This window comes from Nipponia nippon, unplaced genomic scaffold (genome assembly GCF_047370975.1).
Source record: "Nipponia nippon isolate SJK-2023a ecotype South Korea unplaced genomic scaffold, ASM4737097v1 scaffold_30, whole genome shotgun sequence".
NCBI lineage: Eukaryota > Metazoa > Chordata > Aves > Pelecaniformes > Threskiornithidae > Nipponia > Nipponia nippon.
The window spans coordinates 1,937,902-1,948,344 of NW_028262348.1; the positions used below are offsets into that span (position 1 = coordinate 1,937,902).

The window sequence follows — 10,443 nt, forward strand, 5'->3', positions numbered from 1 at the left end:
CTCGAATACAAAAGTATAACTTCCCTCAGGACGGAGCTGCAGGGGAAGGCAGAACAAATACACACAGGAGATGACAGCTGGAGTAGAGGAGGTGCCGAAGGAAACTGGGTAATGGATAAGGCATATCACGAGATTCCTCTTGCAGATGGAGGTTAGATTGTAAGCACTTTTCAGTTGAGGCTTTTTTTTTTCTCTCCGTGTTGAATATTGTATCACTGTATCTAACTGAGATTCTTCTTGGTTCTCCTAGTTACTATCAAAACATAAAATAATCATTATTAGCAATAAAACAACTTCCATTTTCTTTTTTCCGTAAAACTGAAGCAATGTCCACCTTGAAATTTTCTTTGTAAACCTGGAATCTATATGCTAGGGATTATAATCCAATTTCATGTTACAGATCTACATAGTAGTGGAAAAACCTTAGCAGGTGTAGGTCAAGTTACCTCCATGGTCTCTGGGGAAACTGGCTACATTTACATAATCTCAGAATCTGCCTTCCTTTTGTTGTTTGGGTTTTTTTTTACCAGATTTATTTTTCTTTTCACTGTATCTGTTAACCACTGAGAAAAGATGAGTTATTTCACAAATATACATTACGTTTGCCACGCTGCAGTTTTACAAGGAATTTACAGGTAGCAATTTTATTACACGAGTCCTTAACTATATCTATTCACTTGCCTGCGTTTATAAATTGCATTGTGGCAAAATACTGTAAAGATCTGCTCCAGATCCAGACCTGCTTGCGCGTCGAGGCCCTGGGGTGAAAGCAGGTGAACCGGCACCGTGAAGGGCGTCTCGTCCCCACCTCAGGGTGCAGCCGGGGCCCAGCGGGGCTTCGTGCCGTCCCGCGGGGCGCAGCACCCACGTTAGACACGCCGAGGGCGGGCTGAGGCACCAACGTATTCTGCCCCACAGGCAGCTCATCTGGCCGGTGCTGGGGTTCCTGTTCTGGTGGTGCAGGTGTCTGAGTCAGGGCTGTAATTCCCTTATTAGATGTGAAGTTGCAACAAAACCCTTCATTAAGGAAATGTGTGTTTTCCACTTTAAATGCAGTTTGGGCTGCGGGGAACAAGCTTCGGGCAGTCTGTTCTCTCACTGGAGCCTGCGGGTAAGGGAGCGGTGGTGAACTGGCAGTTTTAAGCTTAGCCTGTGCTGTACTGGGAACGTGGGATCACCTTTGTCCAAATTGGTGGTTTGGTTGTCGCTTTTAAATAGTTATTTGCTGATATATCGGGTTGGGAGCTCCTGCGGCCGTGCAGTTCTCTCTCAAATTCCTCTTCCATTTTCCATGTAAATAACATTGTCCCCATTCTCCCTGATGGTCAAAGGAGGTGGCCAAAATGGATAGAAAAAGTGGGGATTTCTGAAAGTGGGAATTCTCTGCTAACATGCTTGTTGTGTGGTGTGACTTGAGGACTTTCCTTGTCGTGATTTATATATGCATCGTAAACAACTTTTAGGCTGCGCTTGTGTATTTGTAGAACTTCAGCATTTGCAGGGTCTGAATCTTGAAAAGCCTGAGACTAAAGCACTAATACAGTGTTACAGCTTTGCAGAGAATTGGATTAGTGGGGTTAAATACAGACTTTAATGCAACGCCCTTGAAAGAATTCAAATATCGTAATAATTACATGTTTTATGCGTATGCATATATGTATATATGTATGTGTATATATTATGGAAGCTTAAACAAATAATGTAGTAACTGCACAAGTAAGAGTGGGACAAGTGTTTGCTCTCACTTCCTGCCAAATAAATAAAAAAATTCAGTTCCAGGAAAAAAAAAAACAGTTCAAAGCTTACCAAACGTGCAACCTTTGAGGGCAGCGAGTGCGGGTGGATCCTACCCAACGGCCGGGATTTCTCACGCCAGCACAGACGGCCGTAGCCCTTTTCACTCAGCCTAGGTTTTCCGTTGAATACGTGGCACGTAACGCATGGCCCGAGAGGGAGCTTGTCGAAGTAGCACCCACGGTATGAAGAGCAAGCCGCTAATGGCTGAACCCAGTACCTGTACTATTCAAACTCATTAGTATTTTTTTCAGCAAAAATATACTTTGTGATACTTAGATATTTAGAAGTGATACTTCTGATACGCTTGGTGGACTTTTGAGATGTTAAGAAACCATGCGTGTGTGTCACTAATCTCTAATTTGTATTACCTGTTGTTTGCAGGGATGTGGAAGATGCAGTGCATAGTAGTTACGGCCACGCTCAGCCTCTCCGACAGCGGGCAGGGCCTGAAGGGACGCACGCACCACGCTGCTGGTGTTTATTCTGCAGACGTACAGGAAGGCGGAATGGGAGTAATGGCTTTTCTCTGCAAAAAGATACAGAGCACGCACTGTGCGAGCTGGATGACGTCAAGTTACGATGGCATGAGGTGAGTTTCTGCCCTCAGAGAAGCATGTGCCTGCACAGGCACGGAGGAGCCTACTTTCCTTCTCCTGTCAGGCTCTCACGAGCCGTAAGAGCTGACTCAGAACTGGCGATTAGCAGTATCCTACCACAATAACTTCAGGGGTCTTCTCTAGCACTTCTGAAGAAAATTCCACTGTGGCTCAGGACGTAACTCTATGCACCAGAAAAGATTGTGAAAATTGGAATAAATAATTCTGGATTCTTAAATCTATGTATGGATTTAAGGACCGCCATCCAGGACGAAAAGTTACTGCTTCTTCTAATAAAGCTGTTGCTAGCTTCCTGCTAGCAATGCCTGCCTGCAACACTAACGGGTACTGGGGTACTTGTATTTCTAAAACCTGTTCCAACAAAAATACAATGGTTATAGTGCATATTTAGTTCACGGTGCCAACAGAACAAAAATGCCAAGTTCGCAAATAATTACATTCTTTATTTACAAGCTTAGCCACACAGGATATTTTACATAACACAAACAACTGCAATGCTTTATTTGAAACGGAAAAATGGTTTGATCCAGAAAATATCGCTAGTGTCACTAGAGATACACATCTGGTGTACAGAAATATTCATGGCAAAGATTTTTAATTCTAGAGCAGCTATTTCTGTCTATGAAAAGTTCTTTCTCAAATTATGTACAACTCGAGTATTTAATTTGTGAGAATAAAAATACAAAGTGGGAAACAGAAGGTAACCCACACAGACAGGGGGCACAGAGATAACATGGAAATATTCAATGGAAGCAAAATATTTGAGTGAATCATCTCCTCAAAGTGCCTTTTCCTCCCTAATGGAAATCCGAGTTCTGTCCGTACGTCAGAGAGATACTCAGCAGCGTTACGGACTCTTCCACACCGGACTTTGTTACTTCTGACAGGGTCAGAGCAGAGTTGAGCTAAAGTTGAGAAACAGGCAAAGACAGCCTTCCAGCCTCTCTCGTTTTCCTCACAAACTTGTTGAGGAAAAAATATAGCATCCTGGGTTATTTAACGATCACCTTTCAATGTTCTCTTTAAAGCCTTTAAGCCGTTCAGTATCTTATCATCTGTCATGCTGCCTTCCAGCTTCATAAACACTGAGTATTTCAGTAGCACTACGGAACTTCGTACACCTTCCTCCTTCTGTGAATTGTCTTGCAGGCGCTCTTCTTTTGCTCAAAATGCATGCCAGGGTTTCTCAGCCGTGACTGCACAGACCTTGGTTTTCCCAAATAAAATACCAAAATGGCATCTGGGTTCTGGGCTCTCACTAAGAGCCCTGCAGAAAAGTCTCTCGTTCTTCTAGCTTCGGTAAAGGGATGTTACCTGATAGAAGACAAAACAAAAAGTCGTGTGAGACAAGCAGTAAGTAACCTTCTGGGGAGCACAGCTTAGCAGAAAAGCGCTTCTCCAGTTTATTCTGTCTTCTTACAGGCAGCTTAAATTTCCTGCACAAGTAAGGGAAGTAAGTCCTGCCTGACTTGTGTAAGTAATCGCTCAACACGTGCGGTGACTTTAGAGTAAGGTTAGCTCCTGTTCTGCTTTTGGACCAGCAGATTGCAGTTTGTTTTTTTCAGATGGCTTCGGTTATTTATCTTACTACTTCCTCATTACTAGCTAGTATTTCTGAAAGTAAATGCTGTTATGGCAGGTTACACTCCTCAGGTGAATTCAAGCAAAATTAAGAGGTTTTTATAAGGAAGACAATACCTGGTGGGGCTACAAAATATTCCTCTACTTTCTCTCTGGCATTTTTCAGCAGCTCGTTGGTGCAGTTGCCCTCTGTAACATCGTCTCCTCTGAGATACAGACACCTGAAGAACAAAGATTACCCACCTGTCTTTAAGCTATTCCATGAACAGGAAATATGAAGTGTGGCTTATCTCTAAACCTAGTTTTGGTCTTAAGTAAGCGGTAAGACAAGTATTGGAACATTTTGAAGCAACTAAGAATGCCACGGACAGGTATTTGGGGAGCAGCGTGTGCAGATCGTTCGTGACAAGTAAGATACACAAAGGCGTTGGAGTTCATCTTCGCTGTGCTTACACACAAAGGTCACGGGTGCCAACGACATCTGCCTTCCACGCAAAACCACGGTAAGACTTTTCCGCAAGCAAAGGGGCCAAACGCATAACCAGGGTGATTCCCGGGGGGGGGGGGGGGGGGGAAAGAAAAGTTACAGAAGTAAAGAGTTTGATACCTTAGCAGTTAAAAGGAGGCTGCTGTGATTCATTACCTGTCCTCCAGGACCGAATCCATCGGTTCTACTCCATCTGTGTTTACTTCACGAAGCTGATCAGCAAACCCGATCGCTTTCTGCAGCCGCTCTACGCCCTCCGCATCGCGGAAATCCACCAAGGCCAGGCGCTCCAGGTGATCCAGCACTTCCACCGTCACTTCTTGCTGCACAGAGACAAGCACGGACAAAAAAGAGAAGGTGAGCAAGTTTAATAGAGTGTTATTTTTATTTTTTTTTGAACTAGAAACTGGTTACGTGGCAAAACCCCGAGTTTACATCTGCTGGGACACGCCGATTCCTTTACTTTCTTGGAAAATTAACTTTAACCGAACTCGTGTCTTTTCATCCTCCTCATCTCCCGCCTAAAGGAGGACGGGCAAACCGGACCCGGCGCTCGTTCCGGTAGCTCAGCCCGGGGCAGAGCGGGGCCGGCAGGAGCAGCCGCCCGTCCCCCCCCCGCTGTCCTCCGGCCGAGCCGCCCTACCTGCGGGGGGGACGCGCCGGGCGCCGTCAGCGCGGCCCGGGCAGGAGGCACCGCCACCGGGACCGGGACCGGGACCGGGACCGGGACCGGCGGCAGCAGCGGCCGCCCCCCGCCGCCACCCCCCCGGGCCCACAGCCAGCGGCCGAGGCGCAACGCCCGCATCGCGCCCTGACGCCGCCGCCCCGCGACGTCACCCCCCCCGCGCCGGAAGCGCGTCAGAGCGGCGGCGCAGCGAGAGGGCGCGGGCGGGCGCTCGGCCGCCGCCATGAACAGCGTGGGCGAGGCCTGCACCGAGCTGAAGCGCGAGTACGACCAGTGCTTCAACCGCTGGTTCGCCGAGAAGTTCCTCAAGGGCGAGGGCGGCGGGGACCCCTGCGGGCAGCTCTTCAAGCGCTACCAGCTCTGCGTGCAGGTGCGTGCGGCCCCGGCCCCGGCCCTGCCCGCGCCCCCGCCCCGCCGGGCCGGTACGCGAGGGCCCGCACCCCGCTCTTAGTGCTGCCCCTTTCCGCCCCAGGGCTTCTCCCACCGGACTTAACTCCCCGTACCCTCCCCCGGCAGCCCCTCCGCGCTGCTGCGGATTGCCGCCCGCCTCCTCTCTCTGCCGGTCGTGACGTATAATGTTTTACAGGTGTCGCTTACGGTGTTCTTCTCGTTAATGCGACTTGTTAAGCCTGCTGGTTTAGAGGCTGTGGCGCATTGATGCGACAGGGTCTGGACTGTAGTTCAGCGTGAGTCCTCGGTATATACTTGAGCATCTCTAATATTGAAGCGTTATCCAAATCAGTCTTAAGACTACTTTTTCTAGATCATGCTTCGTACCAAAGATTACATCACTTAGCGCTATAAAGACACGTCAAGTTTTATCTTTTACTTTTGTTTTTCTTCTTTTCAGAAAGCCATCAAGGAGAAGGACATACCCATCGAAGGCCTGGAGTTCATGGGCCCAAGCAAAGGAAAAACTGAAAACTCCTCTTGACCTCAACTGTACGGACGGCGTCGCTAGTACGAGCCTTCGGACTGAGCCACGTCACCAGGCACAGGACTAGACCCACCTGGATAAGACCTTTGTTAAGCTGCTTTCTAGGAAGCGAGGCATCTTCTCTGCTTGTAAAAACAAACAGCCGCACAAAAAAAAAAAAAAAAAAAGACAGAAAAGGACTGGATCCTGTGGTAACTACTGCCTCCTTTTCAATGAATTTTGGTGGTGGTTCAGCATCTAACAGCGTGAAAAGCCGTTTGAACTAACTTCTTATTGAATGTACTGCATAATGGGAGAACGCGTATTAGAGTGGGCTGAGACAGTAGGTGCTTTGTGACCAATTTCTCTTGCTTATTTATATAACACTTGAAAGTGTTTAGAAACTAGGGTAGGAAGGAGGTTAATTTACTTTGTCTCCTCTCTATGCTGCTGAATTTTGGTGGAAGAAGTTTGTTTTATACGATCCTGAATGCTGAGGGCCTAAAGCGTTGTTTTGTATCAGCAACAGAGATGGTATAAAAACGCTCTATTGGACCTGCAATAACGTAGCTAAAATAAATATAACCAGGTTATATTTTGTTCAAGTAAATAACTGTCCAGTAGAATCTGATTGTGACCTCTAGGAGGGATGGAGGTGGGCTGCAACAGGAGCTGAAGAGGATGCTTTTAATGCAGAGGCTAATTCTTCAGCCTTTTCTGAGGTACTGAAACAATCCTGAACTTGAATTCTCTCTCCTTGAGCATTATGTGCTCCTGCAGTAAAACTGCAGCGCAGCCCTGGCCGTCCCTTTCCCCGCTACCACAAAGCGCCAGGCTGGCCACGCTCACCGCTGCCATCGCTGACTTGGGGTAGTTAAAGTGCGCGTTGAATGAGGGAAACGTTGGGCCGAAGCTTGACGGCTGATAACGCTCAAAGCCCCAGCTGCCGCCTGGGGATCTCAGCTGCTCACAAAGCTGCTCCTGAACCTGTGTACTTTACACCTAGGAAAGCAAACAGAAGTTATTTGTGCTGGCTTGTAAGCTGCAGAAACGCTTGCGGCGACTAGAAAAAGGGTGTTTGGAAGAGAAGCACGGGATCGGGATCCATCCCGTCCAGCGGCCCTGTGAGCGCTGTGGCAGGGGAGGGGATTTCTGTGGATCCTTGTACAGGGACGGGCAAAAGCTGTCCCCGCTCGTTACACCGACGCAGGTGAAAGAGTATAAAATACTGCGGTCTGGGGACGAAAGAGAAGTCAACTTCCTAATTCTCCTAGAACTGCAGTGAGGAGAAAATTGAGCTTCCCTCTCAGCTTTTAAACACTACCTGAAGGATCATTCAGAGGTTTTACTTTTTTAAAACCTTTAAAAAAAAGTTGTTCTCAAACGTAATAGCTGGCTCATCCGCGCCACAGCTCTGAGTAATCCCCCCAGACACCGAGAGCAGCGTGGGACTTGTGCAGAAGATCAGGACTCGCGGCAGGCTGGGGCCGTCGCTCCCCGCGTCTGCAGCGATGGCCTGATCGCGTCGGCCGGAGCGCAGTCGGGCGCCCGGGTTAACCCCGCTCCTCTTCGCTGCCTGAGACGGCCGCCGCAGCGGCAGCACGGGGATTAAACGCAGCACTTGGAAAACAAGCTGTTGACACTTAAACTGCTGGGTCGCTCGGGTATAAATAAAAATAGTGAGTTAAGGGAAAGGTCTCTCTAAGAGCACGGTAAATAGCATTTTGTGGACTGCTGAGTATGTGGCTTTTTTTTTTTAAGGAGTAGCACATACAACCAGTTTGCTTTTCTATGATCTTCATGTAGGAATAAACGTAGTGCGAGTTTGTCAGTTAACTTTAAAACTACTGTGTCCATTAGTGCCTTGTTCTGTGCTTTTAACACAGAAAAGCTTGTCCTAGCTGTCATTTTACTACTAAGTGGATGAAATAAATGGCATTGAAACGTGGGGAAGGGTGAGATCCTGCTTTCAGATTCTCACATCGCTCCTTTCGGCAGCAAGATGCCAAGTCAGCTGCTGCGTTCTTCCTTTTGGGAAAAAGAGTATTAATGGCAGCTAAGACACAGCTTGCGCTTTCATACCATGCAAAAAAACGTAGAAGTTGCAGGAGGACTCGGAAAACGGTTGACTGGCAGAGAGGAAAAACTTCAAAATTAACATTGTGCTGGAACAGACTCAGGGCTTTAGAACTGGCTGTTAGCTGTGGAAGATAATTAAGCTCTTCCAGGTTACGAAACTTCCGAGTGACACAGCATACGCTACGCAGACGTACGCAGCGGAGCAAAAACTGTATTTTCATGTATAACACCTGTACGAGAGACTTCGTACTGCCAGACTGCGGCTTTATGGAAAGCAGAGTTGCGAGCAACGTACGTGCCGATACGCCAGAAAATCTGAGCGCCGAATGAAGATTCGCATTGTGAAGGCACACAGGGCTTAGTTAAACGGTTAAATGTCTTTGCTGCCACTGCCTCGCCCAGAGGGGCTAAGAGAAAATTGCCTTCATGGCTGTTAATAAATACTGCAATAGCTTCAGCGTATACTGAATGTTAATAATTTTAATGTACAGTATTAGGCTGATCCCTGTTCATCTGGCTGCGAGCTGAGGGTTTACAGTGATCAATTAAACCAGACATGAAGAATATGAAATGGAGTAACGTCCTGCGCTGAACGCGTTCCTGTCGCTAGCATTACCAGATACGGGAGCAGGTATTGACGTTCAGGCAGTCAAACCCCTTTGCTCCTGCGCTGAATCCTGTGGGAAGCCTCAATGCTTCCAGCAAACACCGAACTAAAGAACTTCTAAGGGTTCAGATTAACAAAAAAGTCAGATCCTCAATTCGAGTTCAGAGTTGTTTATTTAAAGGACCTCTACACGAGTACAGACAGAGGCCACAACGCCATTCGGCTTCATCACGGAAGGAATGTGGAGTTTTTTAAATGATGGTTCCCTAAGCGATGGTTCCCACACAACATTCTGGTCCAAGACGGGACGAGCCAAAGTTCTGGCTGTGGTCGGGATCTTACTGTTCGTCTTCGTAACCGGTTGGGAGGGCATTAACGTGGGGGTTGTGGAACAGAGTTTTGTTCCCATCACCCCAGGGGAAAGGCTGTTGAAAGAAAAAAGAAAAAAGCCGGTGGCAGCTGACAACGATCTGCAGCACAGGAAATCAACAGCGGTAGGGGCTCAAACATCACACAGCTCAACGGGCTGATGAGTTCAGCAAGTTGGCATCTGTTCCCGTAGGAAGCAAGAGCTGGAAAAGTCTCCCTTAGCTGGGAGCCAGCCTCTCTAGACAGCAAGGTCCTTGCTCTTGCTTAAACATCAGCTGCGCTGGACTGTGAGGACCCCAGATTTGAGAATTTGGGATCTCCTGTTAGCTTTTAGATCCGCATTAGTTTAAGGCACGTACAGCAGCTCTAGGACCGAAATGTTTTTCAGCAAGACGTTAGCAGGATTACTTGGGGGCGGGAAGGCCTGCGAACACCACGGGCACTTTGCCTGAGCTGCGAGAAACTTCTGCTGCCTCAGAAACAAAGCCAGGCGTTAAGGTCGCGTAGGCAGGCACCTCCGATGGGGAGAACGAGAGGGCCTTGGCCGTACCTTGGTCCTGATGCGGAGGTGAGCGTAAGGAACGAACTCGGGCCGCTGGTGCTCGTGCTGCGCCTTCAGGTAGCAGTTCAACATGCAAACGCCAACCCCGGGCAGGGCCACCACGAAGGTCAGGAGCTTCCACAGGCGGGCTAGCAGGGAGCGTTACATGGGTTAGCGCCACGCTCGCCGTCTCCGTCAGCCCTAGCGACCCGCGAGCGCGTTAGGTCAATTAGCGCGTTAGCGAGGCGTTAGGCCCCCGGGGCCCGGCTCTCCCTCCCCGCCCCGGCGGGGACCGCGGCTCACGGCTGCAGCCGCAGCTCTCCCGGGCTCACGCCTGCCGAGCGCCCCGGTTCCGCCGCAAAGGGCGGCGGCTGTCAAGGTCGGCGGCGCGGCGCCCAAGGGCCCCGGCGGCGCCCTCGCCCCCCGGAGGACCCCGTTACCTCCGCCGGCGCCCTCGTGGGCCGCGGCCGACATGCTCCGGCCCGGCAGGGAGCGCGGGGCGGCGGCGCCGAGCAGCAGCCGGGAGACCCTTCCGAGCGCCGCCATCGCCTCGGCCTCCGCGGGCGCCACCGGAACCGGAACTGACGGCGGGGGCGGGACACAGCAGCTGCGCACGCCGCCGCTCAGCGCGAGCCTGACCTTGAGCGGCCGCGGGCGGAGGCCGCCTGGCTGCGCACGCGCCGCCTTAGTCACGTGGGCGTGGCGGTGTCTCCTTAAGGGCGGGGGGGACCGGCGCCATTTTGGCGCTGAGGCGCCGGGGTTGG

At 49.8% G+C, this 10,443-nt stretch overlaps 3 protein-coding genes across 5 annotated transcripts; 1 reads left to right on the forward strand and 2 right to left on the reverse strand.

Annotated features, from left to right (window-relative positions):
* Positions 1-2,836: 2,836 nt before the first annotated feature.
* On the reverse strand, positions 2,837-5,392 carry GATC (glutamyl-tRNA amidotransferase subunit C). The gene is made up of 4 exons (XM_087768413.1): positions 5,126-5,392; positions 4,639-4,805; positions 4,113-4,216; positions 2,837-3,728 (listed from the first exon to the last, which is right to left on the reverse strand). Exons 1-4 carry the CDS (start codon positions 5,390-5,392, stop codon positions 3,673-3,675), a joined length of 594 nt encoding a protein of 197 aa, XP_087624539.1. The 3' UTR covers positions 2,837-3,672.
* On the forward strand, positions 5,391-8,797 carry TRIAP1 (TP53 regulated inhibitor of apoptosis 1). 3 transcript variants are annotated; one of them, XM_087768422.1, is made up of 3 exons: positions 5,391-5,537; positions 5,754-5,864; positions 6,018-8,797. In XM_087768422.1, the coding sequence occupies exons 1-2, from the start codon at positions 5,391-5,393 to the stop codon at positions 5,823-5,825; spliced, it is 219 nt and encodes a 72-aa protein (XP_087624548.1). In that variant the 3' UTR covers positions 5,826-5,864; positions 6,018-8,797. The 3 variants fall into 3 exon arrangements, with proteins under 3 accessions (XP_087624548.1, XP_087624549.1, XP_009462036.2); XM_087768423.1 differs by having other exon boundaries at positions 5,754-5,853; XM_009463761.2 differs by lacking the exon at positions 5,754-5,864.
* A 126-nt stretch (positions 8,798-8,923) lies between these two features.
* On the reverse strand, positions 8,924-10,279 carry COX6A1 (cytochrome c oxidase subunit 6A1). Its single transcript, XM_087768421.1, has 3 exons — positions 10,120-10,279; positions 9,689-9,828; positions 8,924-9,194 (listed from the first exon to the last, which is right to left on the reverse strand). The coding sequence occupies exons 1-3, from the start codon at positions 10,223-10,225 to the stop codon at positions 9,108-9,110; spliced, it is 333 nt and encodes a 110-aa protein (XP_087624547.1). The 5' UTR covers positions 10,226-10,279; the 3' UTR covers positions 8,924-9,107.
* Positions 10,280-10,443: the final 164 nt, after the last annotated feature.

Excerpts from the sequence above, each read along its gene's own strand:
- GATC (XM_087768413.1), bottom strand. The coding sequence starts at position 5,392 with ATGGCGGCGGCCGAGCGCCCGCCCGCGCCCTCTCGCTGCGCCGCCGCT. Across the intron at positions 4,217-4,638 it reads GATTCGGTCCTGGAGGACAG|GTGTCTGTATCTCAGAGGAG; the intron begins GTAATGAATCAC and ends TTTGTTCTTCAG. Across the intron at positions 3,729-4,112 it reads ATATTTTGTAGCCCCACCAG|GTAACATCCCTTTACCGAAG; the intron begins GTATTGTCTTCC and ends GTCTTCTATCAG.
- TRIAP1 (XM_009463761.2), top strand. The coding sequence starts at position 5,391 with ATGAACAGCGTGGGCGAGGCCTGCACCGAGCTGAAGCGCGAGTACGAC. Across the intron at positions 5,538-6,017 it reads GCTACCAGCTCTGCGTGCAG|AAAGCCATCAAGGAGAAGGA; the intron begins GTGCGTGCGGCC and ends TCTTCTTTTCAG.
- COX6A1 (XM_087768421.1), bottom strand. The coding sequence starts at position 10,225 with ATGGCGGCGCTCGGAAGGGTCTCCCGGCTGCTGCTCGGCGCCGCCGCC. Across the intron at positions 9,829-10,119 it reads CCACGAGGGCGCCGGCGGAG|CCCGCCTGTGGAAGCTCCTG; the intron begins GTAACGGGGTCC and ends GCTCCCTGCTAG. Across the intron at positions 9,195-9,688 it reads ACCTCCGCATCAGGACCAAG|CCTTTCCCCTGGGGTGATGG; the intron begins GTACGGCCAAGG and ends TTCTTTCAACAG.